At 42.1% G+C, this 18,122-nt stretch overlaps 1 protein-coding gene across 9 annotated transcripts in view; it reads left to right on the top strand.

Annotated features, from left to right (window-relative positions):
* TCF4 (transcription factor 4) overlaps nt 1-18,122 on the top strand; it is a 431,493-nt gene that overhangs the window by 260,250 nt on the left and 153,121 nt on the right. For 6 of the 9 annotated variants that reach the window (XM_088476442.1, XM_088476449.1, XM_088476441.1 and 3 more), the window contains 2 exons: nt 4,877-5,006; nt 5,871-5,920. The exons of the other annotated variants lie outside the window; for them this stretch is intronic. In XM_088476442.1, the coding sequence (XP_088332568.1) occupies nt 4,877-5,006; nt 5,871-5,920 (180 nt within the window). The remainder of the gene's footprint in view (nt 1-4,876; nt 5,007-5,870; nt 5,921-18,122) is intronic. 9 annotated transcript variants of the gene reach the window in all.

Below are 18,122 nucleotides of genomic sequence, written 5' to 3'. Positions count from 1 at the left end.
GCCGGCTAGTGTATATCACTACACTGTCATACGGCACAGGCTGATATCATCAATGCTTTCTCCGTGCTTTAGATCAGGTTCTGTATTGTCAACTTGAAGAAGTAGAAGCGATTTCCAGTGAGTCCTCCCTATTTGTCACCACTTGGCTGGCTACCAAATCTCTACCTTATTAGTTGTCAGGCTGAGCAGTGACAGCCACGGGGATGTGGATGATTACAGCTTTCTGTGTAGAGCACGGGTAAATATGTGACACCAGACTATAATTTCCAGGAGCAGGAGAAGAGTTGTTTTGTGAGAAAAAAAAAAAAGTCAGTCTCCTGAGCATCACAATGAGTGGGGATTTAGGAGCCTTTTACAGGATAATTCCAACCAAATTATACCCTCTTACCTGGGGGTTCAGCTCTCCCTCAGGCAGCGCGGAGTCAAGAAAATGCAAGAGGGAAGACCAGGTCAGCGGGAACAGTGAGAATGTTTCTCATCACAGAAGAAACATATGTTAGACGTCCTGTTTCAAATATTGGTTTGTTAATGCCCCCAAATACTTTGGTATCAGACTCGACCACAAGTTGCAGTGTTTAATATTGCTCCAGTGCAGGGACAGCTGCTCCGAAAAATAGCTGTCCCCGTGATCCCTAACACACCTGCAGAACTTTGTACTGCCGGTTCCATAGGAACAGGGCTCCGGGATCCAATGCCACCTGAATATGGCATAGGTTCCTGCTGTCAAACTCCCAAAACTTTACGTTTTTGGAGTTTGATGAATGAAGGTCCCATAGGGACTGCAGTCAGTATCAGAGGTAAAGGGTAAGCAAGAGATATTAGTGATTGCGTAATAGCTACTACACCTGGATTTTAATAAATGTAGGTGAAAATTACTAATGACTAAGTACAGTACATTTAGTGATGAATGGGCACCATAGTACTCCTGTTAAACTTGTGCGAGGAGGTTGTGGTTTGAATTGTACAAAGTAACTTCGCCATTTCCATGGGGATGGTTATTTTTCCCTAGCTCACACTCCTGAGACTCTACAATGCAGACTGTATTTGGTTCCATTTTGTGAGCAGAGATGGGACATTCACATGTTGACCTGCTAGACTTAAGGCCCCATACATGGTGCCATATGCACCTCGCGACGGGGATCCGACGGACGACATATCGGCAGGTCCCCACAAATTGTGCGATTGGGTAGCCAACCGCCCGATATGCCAGCACCCGCCTCCCCCACCCGCATAGCGCTGCATGGGATCGTACATCGCAATCCCCAGAACCTGCAGAAGGATCTGGAGGAGCGATGTACGACCCCACGGGAGCGCGCTCTGGACCTCATTCAGAGGTGCTCGCAAAATGCGAGCGCTCGCTCTGAATGAGGGTGGCCGCATCACTAAAAAGAGCTGGCCTCCTGGCCGCTCTCTAAGCTGTGGGTGACCACCCACAGCTTTTAGCGAGCGGCCAGGTTGATGGTTGCGATGGTCAAGACCATCGCGACCATCGGGGCTTGTGACGAGACCCTTGTGGTAGGGTCTCATCTGCCGCAAGCCCCAGAGAGCTTCCGGCTCTAATAGAGCCGGAAGCTTTCCCGCTGACATCACTGGTGATGTCAGTGGGGCCGCCCACAAACGGCAGGCGTTTGTTTGGGAACACCACCATTTGTGAAGTCACCCCTCCGCCACACCTACAAAACGGGGTGAGGTGTTGATCACCATCAACAGCCGCACCTTTTGTAGTGAGCCCCGGAGCGAAAGAATTTCTCTCTCGCTCCGGGGCTTGCGTATGCACAGTGCAGCCGGTGTGCGTGCGTAGAGCCCAACATTGACCTGCTTGCGAGCGCTCAATCGCTTGCAAGCGGGTCTGAATGAGACCACCTGTCTGATATCATGCCCATACATGGTATGATATAGCAGCAAAATTATACCAATCTGTCGGATCGGCTGCTATATCGCAACGTGTATGGGGGGCTTCAGTGTTGGGAAAGACCATGATTAGGGCAGCTTTTAGATTACGCCTTCTGAGTTAATGTTCTCACGCATGCTGCAATTGTGATGGCCAATTAGGTTGTTTTTGACCTAATTGGCTACAAATTGCAGCTTGTATGGACTCGAAAGCCCAAATCCCAGTCAGCATTTTATTGGTATCTATCATATATCAATCAGGATGGATGGTAGACCCTGTTTGACGATGACCATATCTCACTATATCTGGTCACTGTTTGACTTTTCTGGTGATGTCCCATCAGATTCATTAATTAGGCCTGGTCACCGAACATAATGGAGATTCCAAAGTATGGACATCCTAACGAATGTGTCCAGACATTGTCCAACACTCTACTTAAGATAAAATCCCATCTTTCACTGACTTATTTTTACTAACTAGCCGCTATTAAGTAGTCTGCAGTTTATTTGGGTTGGGTACGAGAGGCCGGCACTCAGGATCCCAACGCCGGCATGCCGACTGGGTTAGGATACAGACAACTATCTGTAACTATCCTAACCCTACTCATACCCCTAAACCTCCCTTCCTGTTGCCTAAACCTAACCCTCCCCACCCAGCCTAAACCTACCACCCCCTACCCCACTAACCATCACTCCCAAGTGCCTAACCTCTAACCCTACCACCATTACGTACCATCGGGATACCGGCACCAGGATTCTAATTGGTGGCAGGATTCTGGCGCCGGCATTCTGAGCGCCGGGATCCCAACAGCCGGGGTTTAAACTACATTCCGTTTATTTGTATAATATAATTTATCTTGTTCCAGAATTAAAATAAACTGGTACACAATCATCAGCACAAAGTTAATGTCTGCAAGATAAGTTCATTGGGGCATGAAGCTTTATGTGACCTCTGACGCCCCCTAGTGCAGCTCAGATATATTTTATACCTTGTTATAGAAAAAAATCCCTTTACATTATCTTATAAATATTATTTTCCCTCTATTTTACTTAGAATTAATACACTACCCTACATAATGTTTTATGGGATATTTTATTTTTATTAAAAACACAGTGTAAGCAGATTTATTGATTTTTGCACTCCACCTACATTGATGCACCCTTGATGTAGAAGTCAAATAAGGAATAATAATTAAATATTTATTATATTCAAAACCACAGAATCAGCTTCCTAATATCTAACAACCCCATTTGAAGAGTATAAACAACATGGCATGGTCTTATTGATCAGTCCCTGTATAAATATATTTTATCTCTGGTCCAGAATATGATAATGAAATCTTATCCTGAATGTTCTTCAATCCATTTCCATGTAATTGTATATCAACTTCTGCTTAAGTTTTAGGAAATACCTTACACATTGCAAAGTTGTAGAGGTTGTACTGGAAGAAGAATATTCACATTTTCCTCTTGCGGGTTGTATTTGACCAACTGATCTGAGCAGAAGAGATGCCACTTTGTTGAGCTATTTAGAAAGAAAAAAAAAAAGACTGACTTAATTTAAAACAAGGGCTCTTTGTTTTAATGGGTGAGTGGCTTGTGAAATTTTTCAGTTCTCAGTGGGTTAACCATGGAACAGGAGCTCCAGTCATAATTGGGCCATTTAGAGTATTTTGCATGTGAATAGTGCGTTAGTGAAGCATTACTAAGTCTGTTGTGAGTGACACGGTGATTAGAATTTAGATTAGGCAAAACACATTCTGTACTTTATCAAGTACAGTAATTAGTTCAGTCGGTAAAAGTTGATTACAAGTAAAGATAAAGTTCTATATTTTTTTTATTTATTTATTTTTAATTTTTATTTTTTTGGTCCTTAATTTTAAAATTTTCCTTTTCAAATTATAAATTTGTTCTTAATATAAATGGTGGAATCTGCACCTGGCTTATCTCATGTCAGAACAATTAAAAGAACAATGTATTCAATGCTAGGTGTAATCAAGGGACTTGTATATTATGGGTAAGTTTCAATGTAGTTTGTAGCAAATAGTAAATATATTGCGCTGTCATGATTAACTTTAATGCATTACCTTTTATTGCCATCTTATGCTGTTTGGAACATTTTGCAATTATTTGTTCATCAGAGATGACTGCGTTGTTAGAATCTCGTTGCATTGGAAGAGACTTCTCCACACCATTTGCAATAGTGATCTTTACTAATATCATTAACTGCGTTGTGAAGTTTCGCGTCTCCTGTATGCACTTACCGTAGCTGTGTTTTGATAATAGCAGACAATTAAATTTAGGGAAAAGTTTAACCCTTTGGAGTTCTACAGCACAGGGAAAAGCAAATACTAATTTTATCCCAGAAAAAATAATTACCGATTGTGCTTATCTATATTTATTTTGTTGATGTATGGGGTAACGCTTTGGGAGCCTGGGCACACCGGTGTTTTAAATCTTTATTTATTTTTTTGGGGGGGGGAGTTTATGGGGGTGCCTTAATTTTAGATGTTATTCCTGCTTTGCCATCTATTTTTGTCTTTGGTATTTTTCTTATTTTATTTAATTTTTTTTATTGAAAAAGCAGCATAAAATAATCAAAAGAAAGGACACTATGCCACTTAAAACACACACAATAAAAGCAAACACAAGTGTGCACCGCAGAGCAGGCTGCAGTCCTAGAACGTGCTGTTGGCACGTTGCCTTTTTTGTGTTGTCTGTGCTTCAAAAGATCACAGAATAAACCTGATGGGGGGAGAAAATAGTGATTGTGAGTCCCAGGCCCTTACACTGACGGTTCATCCCAGAAAGTAACCTGGAATGCCGACCTTGGAAAGATTAATAATCTCTCTAACGAACCATAAAATATGTTTCTCTGATAGTTATTTTAGCTTGATGATGGTTTTTAGGCTTTGTTTTGGTTTGTTAGAGTTATAAAACAAAGGAAGGAATATGATTATCTTGTTTTCACGTCTGTCCTTTTCAGCAAAGCCTTCTTGGGGGCGAGATGGACATTGGCAATTCAGGGGCTCTCTCACCCACAAAGCCTGGTTCTCAGTACTATCATTATTCAAGCAATAACTCCAGGAGGAGGCCTTTTCACAGCAGCTCCATGGGTGAGTATTATCTATATTCTCTGCCTAGTAATAGTATCCAGTTACACTCTGATAAACCATGTACCCCACAGAGACGCAGACAATAACAGCAGCCTTCCGGTACTTCTCTATTACCCACCGTCTCAGCTTGCATTGGCTGCCGCCTGTGTCCAGGGGGGGGGGGGGGGAAGTAGGAAGTAAAGCTCAGCTGTTACCTGTGCAGACCTTTCCCTGCAGATCTGACTATTGTGTGCTGGTTATATACCCAGTGTGAGATTCTGGCATCAAAGCCACCCTCGGAATGAAGGGTTTAAAAAATAAAAATAAATAAATAAAATACAGTGATGCAATTTCTTAATTCAGAAACCACTTTTCCAAAATCCAGCCAAAAAAATATAGTAAATAATAATAACAATTTTTATTGATAATCATGTCAGACAGACACAAAGCTGCTCACTGGGAGTGTAGTTATGCAGTCACTGTGAGGAGCACTGCTTTCTCATTTAAATGTAATTTAGTTTATATCGTGCAAGATGACCCAAATGACAGATTGAAAACCCTTTTCTGAACACAGGAGGTTTCCGGCATTCTGGATAATAAATCCCATTCCTGTATGTAATAACCATGTGCTAATTGGGCAATGGGGTAAATTGTGGGTTTATGCTTCTTTTACTGTATTTAATAGTTTTATATAGAGAATATGAACTTTTTTTTTATTAAGAAGTATGGGGGAACAAAAAAAAAACATTTAGAACTCTGGAAGCTCAAATATACAGAATACTTGTAATAAGAATTCTGGTTTGTTTGCAGTGGAATGGATGGGAACATGTCTCCTTAAACCTCTCTCTTGATTCGTTTTTTTGTTTTGTTTTTTACCATTGACAGAGGTGCAAGCAAAGAAAGTTAGAAAAGTTCCCCCGGGGTTACCCTCCTCAGTAAGTAACACTCCCCATCTGATTCTCTAACTGTGCAATGTTGCTGATATGGGGTGTGATAGATGATCCCGGCAATGCCAATAGGTTTAGGTGGTGTTTGTTTTACCCGTTTTGGTTTTTAACACATTATGTGTGAGAATTGCAACTTCTACAGATTATTAAGAAAACGTGTTGTGTAAAAGTTTAGTTTCATTAAGTTTGTTCCCTGCTATGCTGTTTGTTTTATTTAAAAAAAACAAAAAAAAAAAAACAAAGGCTTTGCAAATTCAATATAGCTAAATGGTTGTAGTTGTGTCTGGCAATAAGTTAAATGCAATGTGGTATAAAGTCGCCGGCACTAAGCTGAGATTGATCATACTTGTATCAGAGCTACAGTATATCGTGTATGTGGAGGTTTTTCACCAAATCCGCCAATCATCCTGCGTAAAGCCATCATGCTATGTACTGTAATGTGCTGTCTCCGTACTGCTGCAAAGCAAAACCAAAGCATTTCATTTCAATACTGTCACGTGTAAATTTTTGTCTTCTTAAAACGGTGCTGTGGCCTTACACTAAAATGCGTTCTTCTCATTGTATAAGGCAATGGGAAAATCAGGGTGCCGTGGATTCATTTTGTATTATGTCTGTATATTTATTTATTTATTTGGGCTCTATATCCATAGAGGTATTGAGGAACATGCTATATAATACTGGAGGAATGGCGATCGTGTTTTTACGTCATATTCTACTAAAGAGTCATTATTTTGGCTGTAAAATATCATTATTTTTAATTCGGAAAGAAGCCTTTACTTTTGTAATTTTTTTTTACAGAAAATAAATTTCTATGGTTTCTTCAGACTAAACCATTTCCTACTTTCTTAATATGGATGGATGAAGCGGAAAAAAAAATGTCGCCCTTTTCTCCACTTTGACTGATTAGCATTAAAAGAGGAGGATCTAGCTGCAAAAGTGGCGATACAGTGTAGTATGAGGCGTACTGTCCTAAAAACAAGTGCAAAGTTTCTACTCCCCACCACCCTTTTTAGACACAGATTGTGTATTTAGGGAGCAGAAGAGGGTCCGCGTGGAATAAGCACTCGCTGAACTTGCCAAGTCTTTTCTTATTTGTTCACTGGGTCACTGTGTCAGAGATCTTGTGCGTCATCAATAAGAGCCAAGGACCATAAAGTGTATTCTGCAATGGGCGCGTGTTACTGTTTGACGTGCGTGTTTAAATCACACGAATGTTGGTGTTGAGGTTCCCCTGGCTGTAAGGAGAAGAGAATGGGAGAATCCCAGGAGCTGAGCACCGTGGGAGCCTGTAAGCAGAGAGGCAGGGGGGGGGGGGGGCATCTTCTGTTTACTACACTTACCCCAATCTCCTTACCCCGTACCGGTCACTGAAAACAACCCTCATTAGTGGCTCAGTGGAGCATACCAAATGAGCACCAGAGGTGGAAAAGTTAAATAGCAGCTGAAAAGAAACGAATCCTATTTTTTTTTTTCTTCTCCTTTTTTGACTTGACCAAACGCCCAATTGACTAATTACAAAACACACTAGAAATTCGCGGCCGCGCTAATCATAAGCAAGGGAACATTCTGTAACGCCTTGGAAGGGAGCCCAAAGTTCACAGCCCCATACCTGAGCGGGGCTTTGGGATAAAATGAGCCTTCAGTTCACTAGATACTTCCCTCCTTTGTCAGCATAATGATGATTTATGGATTTGCATGTTCAAAGAGATTTGCGCGACGGATTTATTGTGAAATTTACATAGATGGCAAAAAAAAAAAAAAAAGAGATAGAGAGAGAACATCTTTATTTTCCAGCGAGGACTCTGAGTGCCTAGTGTTGGCTGTGAGTGCATCAGTAGCTTGTGTGCTTGATAAACCAGGTGTCAGCCTGTATAAAACAGCTGTATCTCAATGAACGTTCCCCCCCCCCCCCTCCTGCGCTGTTCGCCGGCCTTATTTATTTATTTATCTTCAGCAAAGCACATTAACGATTCCAGTACCAAGCTTGACGAGCCACTACATGCCTACGTTTCCCTGACAGATCTGCAGTGTCCGAAGGCTGGAGCTGCCTGTAAAACTAAATCCTTACGTACCGAATGTTCTGCTGTGTCAACTCTGATTTGTAGACAGTCCGTTTAACGCAGTGTTTGGATTACATCTTGCACGCCCCATACTGTCATTGAATAGCTTAATTTGCCCCCCCCCCCCCCGTTGTTATTACAGAAACTTGACGACAACAAAAAATGTGGTTTCCTTTGTGCATCGTCATGTTATTCTCATAGGTGCGATATTATCCATACGTCATTAGACTAGACTGGCCTGGCAACACATGAAAATTATTTAAGCCTTTCCAATAAGGATATATATATATATATATATGTATATATATATATAGTAAGAACTGCATTTGAATAAGAGTAATAGTTGTGTTGTACAGAGAATCATCTGCCCATCCAGAGACAAATCTTCTATCCTCCGACTGTCAACAAAAAGTAGGGACAGTTGGTCCATTTGGTTCTGTACGAGTTGCGTAGGCTGCTATGAGTTTTTACAGCTTTGCAATTTTGTTATGTATCATAGATTATATGGCAGATATGTTTTTATTTTTTTTAAATCCATATACTAATCAGTTCTGTAAGTGAGCGGGAAAAGACAGGAATTGAGCTCATCTGCAAAGTTATTTGCAGGAATGGGATCCTTTTTCAAAGAGGCAGATACTGTATAGTAATCTAATGGCATAATCTATCCAGTTTTAAGGCTATTCTTGTTCTGCTTTTATTATTAATTCTGAGATGTTAGGAAAAAAATCGATGTATTGGTGATGATGATCTACAGATATTAGTAATCTATTAATCTGAAGTTATTACGATGAGAATAAAGTGTTATATGGACTAACTGCAGTAAAAAAAAAATGACTGATGTACTGAATAGTATAATAAATCATCGACTTATAATAAATCATCGACTTGTATATGGAGGTATATATATATATGCAGGAAGACATCATCAAGTACCTTGTTCTATAAATTATGGGATAAAAATGTATTGCTTTATAAGTACATAAAGAATAACGTATTTGCACTGTGTGCTGCATATTATATTTTATAAAATCATATGGTCACTATTTCATATTGGATTTTGGGGGGGGGGGTTGTGATTCCTCCATATATTTATTATGTAATATGGGGAATATCAGTATTTCTAAGAATTTGATGCTTCTGCCGCCGTAGACTGGATTTTGTGTGGGTTATATAATTCACTGCTGGCTGTTTGGGTTAGCGTAGTAATTGCATAAAATCTATAGTTGTCACTTTCGTGGGGTCAGTGTGGAAAATTAGATGGGGCCCCGTCCGTTCAGATTTTCTTTTAAATTAAATTAAACCCTGCCCTGAATAGTTATACACCATAGTTATAATCATGATGATCCAGAGCAGCGCATCAGTCCGAGAGCCCCTTCATTATTAATGGCTGGTGGCAAATGGCCCTGTCTAACCCGTGCCCCCCCCCCAAAAAAAGTCCCCATAAACGTGGCATTGATTTAACTGCCGCCTACTCTACTTTTTTATTTGTAAATAGTGTTTTGTTTAAATGTGCTCCACGTTCGCCATATGAGAGTCGGTGTCAGGCGACGAAGGGAACATTTAAAACCTTAATGGGCCCTAATGATTATTTACATACACATTTTTATTACAACTGATGGAACTTATTCTGTGCTCACTGTCTCCGAGAATATATTATGTTTTCTTTTGTAAATATTTTTTATTATATTTTGGGTCTTGCCGCGATTGCTGTAAGCCCCTCATCACGGTCAGGTTATTATAGCGCCAATGGTGTTTGTCACCCGGTGTTACCACATGACGAAAGTCCTATCCTTTGCACAAACAAGTAATTGCCAGTGAAGGGGATCCTAATCCTTCAGCTATTATCATATAAATATAATGCAGCCATCATGTTGACAATTACCATACAGTCATCATGTCGATACCATAATGTTGAACTGCGCCATGACGACATGCTACACGTCAACCCCTGTTCAATGTTGACATGATTAAAATGTTGACAATACAAATCTTAGGGTTAGGGTGAGTTGTCAACATTTCAACATGCCGACTTAATGGCAATGTCAACATGTTCCAAGTTGACATCATGCATGTCGACACACTCTGACACTCTGAACGGAGAAGCTGTCGATACTATAGAGCCTACATTATGATTGTCAACATTATAAGACCACTTTGAATAAAGAAATTGTTCCCAACATGGCCAGCATTGCCCCCATTGGGCTAGAGGGGGAATTCACAGAGGGAGGGGGGGTAAGTTACCTGGGGGAATTGGATTTTAAAAGTCTTTAAAATTGATTGTTTTGGTGGTGTGCTGTTATCTTCCTTAATGAGTCGGTTGTGCTGGGAGTGGGTTGGATACAATATTACGGCAGTGACCATCCCGACGGTCACAAAACTGTAAGTGGAATCCCGACGGTAAAAATCCAGACAAAGTTGAGTGTGTATTCTAACCAAAACCCAACCCTCCCACAGCCTAACCCTACCCGTCCCCTTTGGCAGCCTAACCCTAATCGTCCCCTTTGGCAGCCTAACCCTAACCGTTCCCTTTGCCATCCTAACTCTAACCTTCCTCTACCACAACCTAACCCTAACCGTTCCCTTTGCCATCCTAACTCTAACCTTCCTCTACCGCAGCCTAACCCTAACTGTTCTCTTTGGCAGCCTAACCCTAATCGTCCCCTTTGACAGCCTAACCCTAATCGTCCCCTTTGGCAGCCTAACCCTAATCGTCCCCTTTGCCATCCTAACTCTAACCTTCCTCTACCGCAGCCTAACCCTAACTGTTCCCTTTGGCAGCCTAACCCTAACCGACCCGTTCGGCAGCCTAAACCCAACCCTAATGCATCGGGATACGTCTGTATTTTGACTGTCGAGATCCTGACTACATCCCCTGGGAATACCTTTTATAAAACCAGGATGGCAGAGGCCCAAAAGAGTTTGAGTCACATGTATTAAGCATTTTTTTTTTCATTGGGGAATAGTTTTTAAATATATTTTTATTATAATAGGGTTTATATAATTTTTTTACAATTATTATTACTTTTTTTTTTTTTTAAGCCCATGGACCAGAAAGTCTTTTATTTCCATAGCTTATACGTGAGGAGACTGGCCAGGTCAAGCATGCTCAAATCCTAAGACTGGTACGGCAGGCAGTCAATCAATCTGTACAGCTAAGTGCCATTATCGCTTGGGCAATTGAGTATCGATCAGCTGCCCCTTGATTATTTTATTGATAGATAATACATAATAAATTTTTTTTTTATATATATATAGCAAATCAGCCTTAAAAATACATTATGCTGAATAGATATCACATTCCCCATGTGTGCCAGGCACCAAAAACTGAAGTGTATCAGGCAGTCAAACCTGCTAAATAAGGATTGATACAGCGCCATGTAAAACGGTATGCACTGTATAAAAATAGTAAGTAAATCATAAAATAGATAGACTTATTTACTGATACAGTAAATTGCTCACGTTGGCCTAGCACCGAGCACACTCAGGATCAGGGGAGAGCTGACGATTGCGAACAGTTGTCTGTCGTCGAAGCTTCTCCCGAGACGCGCTATTCACCGTCTTTTGCCCAAAGCCACAGTTCACACAGGCGTCTGTTTTAGGATCCGTGGAGAAGCAATAATTTGAGAAATCGTAATTAGCTGTTGCAAGGTGAAAAAGTGCTGTCTGTGTATTTTGCTTGTACCTAAAGCAGTGAGGCAAATGTGACATCTCTAATTATAAGCTTGGTTGCATATCACATTACTCCCCTCCACGTTACCTTTGCGGATTCGCCATCACTTTTCTATTTGCAACACTATACTTTAGCAGCTCGCGCTCACGTTGGTTTTATACAGAACAGCAACTTCTTTGTATAATACTTTTTTTTTTTTAGTCTCTAATGAAGACACCAGGGTGACACTTTTACAGACAGTTTAATTGTACAGCAAAAGGACCTGATTTCCTTATCTTAATAGTTGTCAGTTTGTGTTCACATGTATTAAGCGGCTTTACACTGTCCTGTTCTGAAACTCACACGCCGGCCATCTAATTAGACTGGTAGCCACAGAAATTGTATTTTGTAAAAAATGTATGCACTTGGCAATGCTAACTTTTTTTTGCCCACACCAGATTTTTTTGAAATTTTGTTTTTTGCATAAGTACTGTATTTTTGTTATCATACTTCAGATGGGTGTAGAATATTTTCTTGACATTCATAATGTCGACATGATCGTAATGTCAACATGCACAAACTATCGTCATTGACCACGTTAGCATTCATCATGTCGACACTGATGAAATATTAACATGATTAGAATGTGGACAAAAGGTCACTGGTGATCTAGTGGTGACTTACCGAGTCCAGTGGCTCCATCAATGTCTATCCCTATCGCCTAACCCTAACCCTCCCCTCCCCTCCCGTAGTCTAACTCGCTAAGTCTCCCTTTCAATAGCCTAACCCTCTCTCTAGTGCCTAACCCTAACTCTCCCCTCCCATAGCCTAACCCTCCCCTAAGTGCCTAACCATCCTACTAGTGTTGTAGCTTAACCCTCCCCTTCCCTCTCCTAACCCTCTCTCTAGTGCCTAACCCTAACTCTCCCCTCCCATAGCCTAACCCTCCCCTTAGTGCCTAACCATCCTACTAGTGTTGTAGCCTAACCCTCCCCTTCTCTCTCCTAACCCTCCCCATAGTGCCTCACTAACCCCCCTCCCGTCTTTTACCTCTAACCCTCTCCTTAGTGCCTAACCCCAACTCTACCCTCCTGTCTCCTAACCCTCTCCATAGTGCCTAACCCTCCCCTTCCCTCTCCTAACCCTCCCCATGGTGCCTCACTAACCCCCCTTCCGTCTTTTATCCCTAACCCTCTCCTTAATGCCTAACCCTAACTCTACCCTCCTGTCTCCTAACCCTAACTCTCCCCTTAGAGCCTAACCCTCCCGTAGCCTAACCCTCTCCCTAGTGCCTAACGCTCCTCTTCTGCAGCCTAACCCTCTCCCCTACCATCTTATAACCCTAACCAGCGGCAAACGCAGGATCTCTAGAGGGGTTTTTCCAAATCCCTCTTCATCATTCAGTCCATGAAGAGGGCCTAATTACCACTAATCCAGCTTTAATATGCATCATACAAAGTGTATTGTGTGTCATAATTCCAGCATATACAGGACCAACGATCACAGTAAGCCATTAAATGCGGCATTAAGCCATCCTACCTGAGTTGAATGTTTTTATTTTAGATGTGGGCACCATTCCAGGGCATGGGAGCAAGTCCGGGAGTCTGGGGGAGCAGCAGAAGAACCTAGCACTGCCCTGGACATGTAAATATTGGGCTCTATAGCAGTGTATCCCTAACAGTGCATGTTTTCCAAATCCCCTAATTGGTGCACAGGTGTATTTATTACTGGCTGATGCATGTTAAAAGATCCACAGGTGGTGCTATTTATTTCATTTATGATACTGAGAAGAACATGCAGCACTAGTAAAATTCCATTATATTACTATTTCTATTGTGGTCATGGTGTGGGCTGGGGAGGGGGGTTTCCAGGCAGACAGACCCCCCTTCCCCCTGCGTTTGCCTATGCTAACCCTCATCTTAATGCCTAACCCTCTCACTAGTGCCTAACCCTCCCCTCCCAAAGCCTAACCATAGTCCCCTTCCGTCTCCTAACCCTCCTTTCCCATAGCCTAACCCGAACCCTCCCCTACCATAGCCTAACCTTAACCCTCCCCGCCTACAACCAAACCCTAAACCTCTGTTGCTGTCTTCTAACCCTCTCCTCCTGCAGCCTAACCCAAAACCTCTGGAGCTGGTCCATACAGAATGTCGGTATTTCACATGTCACCATTCTGCACATGCCGCCATGTTCAATGTCGACATTTTAACAATGTTAACATCATAACATTTTGACTAGCTCTTATTTTGGGATAAGTTGTTGAATCAGCCAAGGAAAATTTGCCTAATCTCCTACAACAATGTCATCTCAGACCATAAAATCCAGCCCATTCTGACTTCTCGGGAGCACATAAAGTAAAATAGATATACTGAAGTGTTTCTACTTTTTTTTGTTAATTTGCTCCTTTTTTATTTCTGGTTTTCTAACCTCTTTTATGATTGGTTTTCATATAACGTGGTGAAAATAAAATACGTATTTTTATTTTACATCCGATGAATGTCCAATATTTCCATATCTGTTCAATAATTTAATTTAGAAAATACTCTATCCAACATTTTAGAAAAACTACATAACCCATGCATAGTTTCAGCCTATTATTTTCTATAAATTAAAAGGATATATATATTTATTTTTTTATTTTATCTTTATATATAAATATATTATTTACCGTTAGACTGGTGGTATGTGAGTAATAAAGGTATATAATTTTTATCTGGCGAAACAGTGACTGCCCTTATATAGATATTGATATCTTTTACTAAATATATTATATGACCACTGATGGATTTTAGTTGATATGATACTGTCCCATCTTATAGGCCTTTATAACCTTTCTGTAAATACATTTTTTTATTGCGGTACAGGAAGTTTCCTCCCGGCCGCCTGATGGGTCCTGCCAAAAATAAATGGGGGGGGAGGCCGATTTGTCAAAATGGAATGAGGGGCGTGAGAGCAGGTGCGCTGCGCTTACTTGGGATGTGCCCCATTTCTGTGTGATTCTTTACGCCTCTTGTGAAGTACACATAACATTAGCGGGGGATGAGAGGAGGCAGTAATTGCAGCTGCCTGGTTTTGTCGTCTTTAGCCCTTGTTTATCAGTGCTAAACAATAACAAAAAAATATAAAAGGCCCCAAATAAGTAAGTTCAGATTATAGAAGGGGTGGAAGTAATTAGTATGGTCGGTGTTGATCAATCGTTGGTCCTCTGACCTGCTTATTTCTGTGAATAAGCATGGGCAGGTTATAATATCAATGTGGATTTATTTAATAAATATATACCCCATTTTCTGATCGTAAATTTCATTGCTCCCCCCACACACACACACAAGAATATTTACGAGTTTGTTTTCTATCCCCCAAAAAATAAAAAAACTCAAAGTACAACATAAATATCACAATACTGTTATGTAATAGACGTCAAGGAAATGTATTTAGAGTCACATACTTGAGGTGAGAAATGGCGCTATGTGCCCGCAATGTGTATTTGGCATCTTGGAGGAATACAGTCTTCTCTTACAGTGGTGGTGGGCAATGGGCCATTCCGGGCTCCCTTACACGTAACCTGTGGCCGTCCATGATTGGGTTTTAAGGTTTACATCAATTACTAATGAACTTTTTTACTTGGACTTGTCGCATTGGTCCACTGGCGCATTATAATGGAGAGGTGTATAATGCACAATGTCGTAGGGTTTTGCTGTCCTGTTCTTGAGCACATAGGCAAAGTGCAGCCCGTTAGAAGTGCATTATGTTCTCAATCACTATGTTATGAAGTCCATATCTACTTTAAGCAGGATGCCCCGGCATTGGATGTTCCAGCAGTTTCCTACATCATAGCTATCCCTCTTTTGGACCTCTATCCTGCAGTCCCTCTTTCGGGCATGTATATTATGTAGTAGTGTGTATGAAAAATTGTGCACGCATTGTATATACGACATCCTCAGCACGGTCAGTCAGAAGGTATCATGATTGATGTGGTGCACATCATGTAGTGTGTACGGCCAACCAGTCGACCAGGCGATATGTCGTTCCGCTTTGGCTGTATACGATCTTCTGTCGGTTGAAGGATTGTACAGTGTGTACGCTCAATATTGCTTATTTTGGGCTCAAGGGAAATTTGGTCAACCATCGTGCCAATTGCCCGTCCTTCTGATGTGTACCCGGCCTTAGGCCCAGCAAGGCAACAGATCTTAAAGCCTTTGTTAACCCTACCCCTGTATAGATCTGATAGTATAAACAATATGTGATTGACTCTTGGGGCAGCCTTGTGGTTTAGGCCACTTTCTGCTCATTATGACCTCAGTTCTTCATCTGTGGATATTAAATACAGTATATAATAATGTATCATGCACTTTAGAGCTTTGCAGAGTATAGTGTATTTTGAGTCTTTGGTATTCTAATAAAGTGTACCTGTCATGCAGTTTTGAAAAACAATACATCTAATGTAAACCTACAATGTACAGTTACTTTGACACATAGCCGTAAAGCTTTGCCCCTTCCTACTGTGTAATTTTTTTGAAGCCAGGAGAACGCTGCTGTGCAGTCTCCATATTGGCTCCTTTAGGGTGACTTCATTCCAGTGGCGTATCTATAACGGGTGCAGGGTGTGTGGTGTGCTCGGGCCCCGGGGTCCATGGGGGGCCCACACCGCACACCCAGCACCCATATTATCTAAAACTTACCTTTCCGAGGTCCCGCGTCGGGTGTCTCAGCGCTGCTCAATACACAGAAAAATGTCCGCTGCGGCCATTTTTCCGGCATTTTGCGCATGCACAGTGTGGAAATCGCTGGGAAAATGGCGGCCGCACCATTTCCCCGGCGATCTGCACATGCGCAGCTGATTCTGGGCACACTCTAGTGCCCAGAGTCTACTGATGCTGCGGTGACCGGCCAGCCAGGCCAGAGGAGGGGGCTCCATACAGGGAATGCACACAGCCCCCTCCTCTCTTAAGACACCCCTGCTTCATTCCCTAACCAATATGACCACCGTACTTCTGCAGATGCCCGTCCCATCTTGTCACTATGCTAGAGTGCCGCAGGGGAACACGGATGTGTTCTACTTAAGTCAGTGAAACCCTGCCATATACTGCATCCACAGCGTTGCTCACCGATTGGATCCTGCACCGCTTCCAACATACAGTCACTGGCCGGTGGTCTGTATGCTCCCCTCCAAAAGTCAGTTACATGCATAACTGTGAGTTTGGTTATACATTCAAGTTACTGCTACTTAAACAACTGCACTGGTTAAGTACTGGGTACTGGTGTGTAGCATGCTACTACCAATTGAAACCGTGCACACATATGCCAACATCATTAATGCCACAAATTGGCTGCTGATGTGAGCATGTGCCCCTGTGACACTAATGACATGTGATCAGTGAGAGCCAATGTGCTGAAAGCTGACAGTTTTTGATTATGAGAGTACTGTGAGTATGCAGACTTGTTTAGGGTGAATATACACCTACAGTATAACACATATGTTTATTTATATATGCTATCTGTTCAGATATCCATTCCATGTGCAGTTGTGTGAAGTTGACAAGTACTCCAGAAGCGTTCTCTACTGCTACCCGCCATTGGCTCTATTCTCTAGTGTGCCGTTGGGACCTACAGTCCCATGCTTTACCCAATTTTCCTCCTTCCCCATGAATCGCGTAGTCAGGTGAATAGGGAGTCCAAGGGGGAGGGGCATCGACAACCACTCAACTTCTTTCTAACAGGCTGAGAGGGAAGAGGAGAGAGGAGTGCTAAGGGTGGATTACCCAATGAGCACTTTGTTGGAATCAAAGAATAAAGCTTATAAAGCTTATCTCTTTAGGTGTAGTTATTCTGTTATACCGCTTTCAGATATAAAATCCCGGCTTCAACCAGGTTCGGACCCAGGACACCGAGCACGGGTTGAAGTTGGACTACATCTTTCACACTAAGGGGGGCAACCCAGATTATTCCCGGGTCGTCACCCTTCACAACTGATTCGGGTCTTGCAGTGACCCAGGTCTTTTGACCTCAGTGGACGCTTGGAGATGATCTCATCTCCAAGCACCGCTGTCCCCGGCCAATCAGTTTATTTTAGGCGTGGTGTGGGCCACCTTGCACCCATTATAAGTAAGAACAAAAAAAAGTGTCTATGACCGATCGCGCGTGCCTGCAGGTTGTTCATCGCAGATGGGACGATGCAATGAACGACGCCATGTTGCTAGATGCAACATGGAACTACACGTCGAGCCGTGATGGGTTCATGTGGTCCCCCTGGTGTCTCACCAACGCGTTTCTGCTCATTTTTCAAAGGCTCTGTATGAGCAGAAATGCGTTGGTGAGAAGGAGCTGCATTGAGAACTACCAGGAATAAGGGCTAGAGGACGCATCACTGCTATTTAGACACCAGGGGGACCACATGAACCCATCCCGGGAGGTGACTGTTTATATCCCTGTACATGCTATTTTGGGTGTGAATTGTCCTACACCCCTATATATCTGGTACGCA

This window comes from Taudactylus pleione, unplaced genomic scaffold (assembly GCF_031769625.1).
Source record: "Taudactylus pleione unplaced genomic scaffold, aTauple2 ptg000189l, whole genome shotgun sequence".
Lineage (NCBI taxonomy): Eukaryota > Metazoa > Chordata > Amphibia > Anura > Myobatrachidae > Taudactylus > Taudactylus pleione.
The sequence above is the reverse complement of the archived record's forward strand: the minus strand, read 5'-3'. Positions and strand labels throughout refer to the sequence as shown.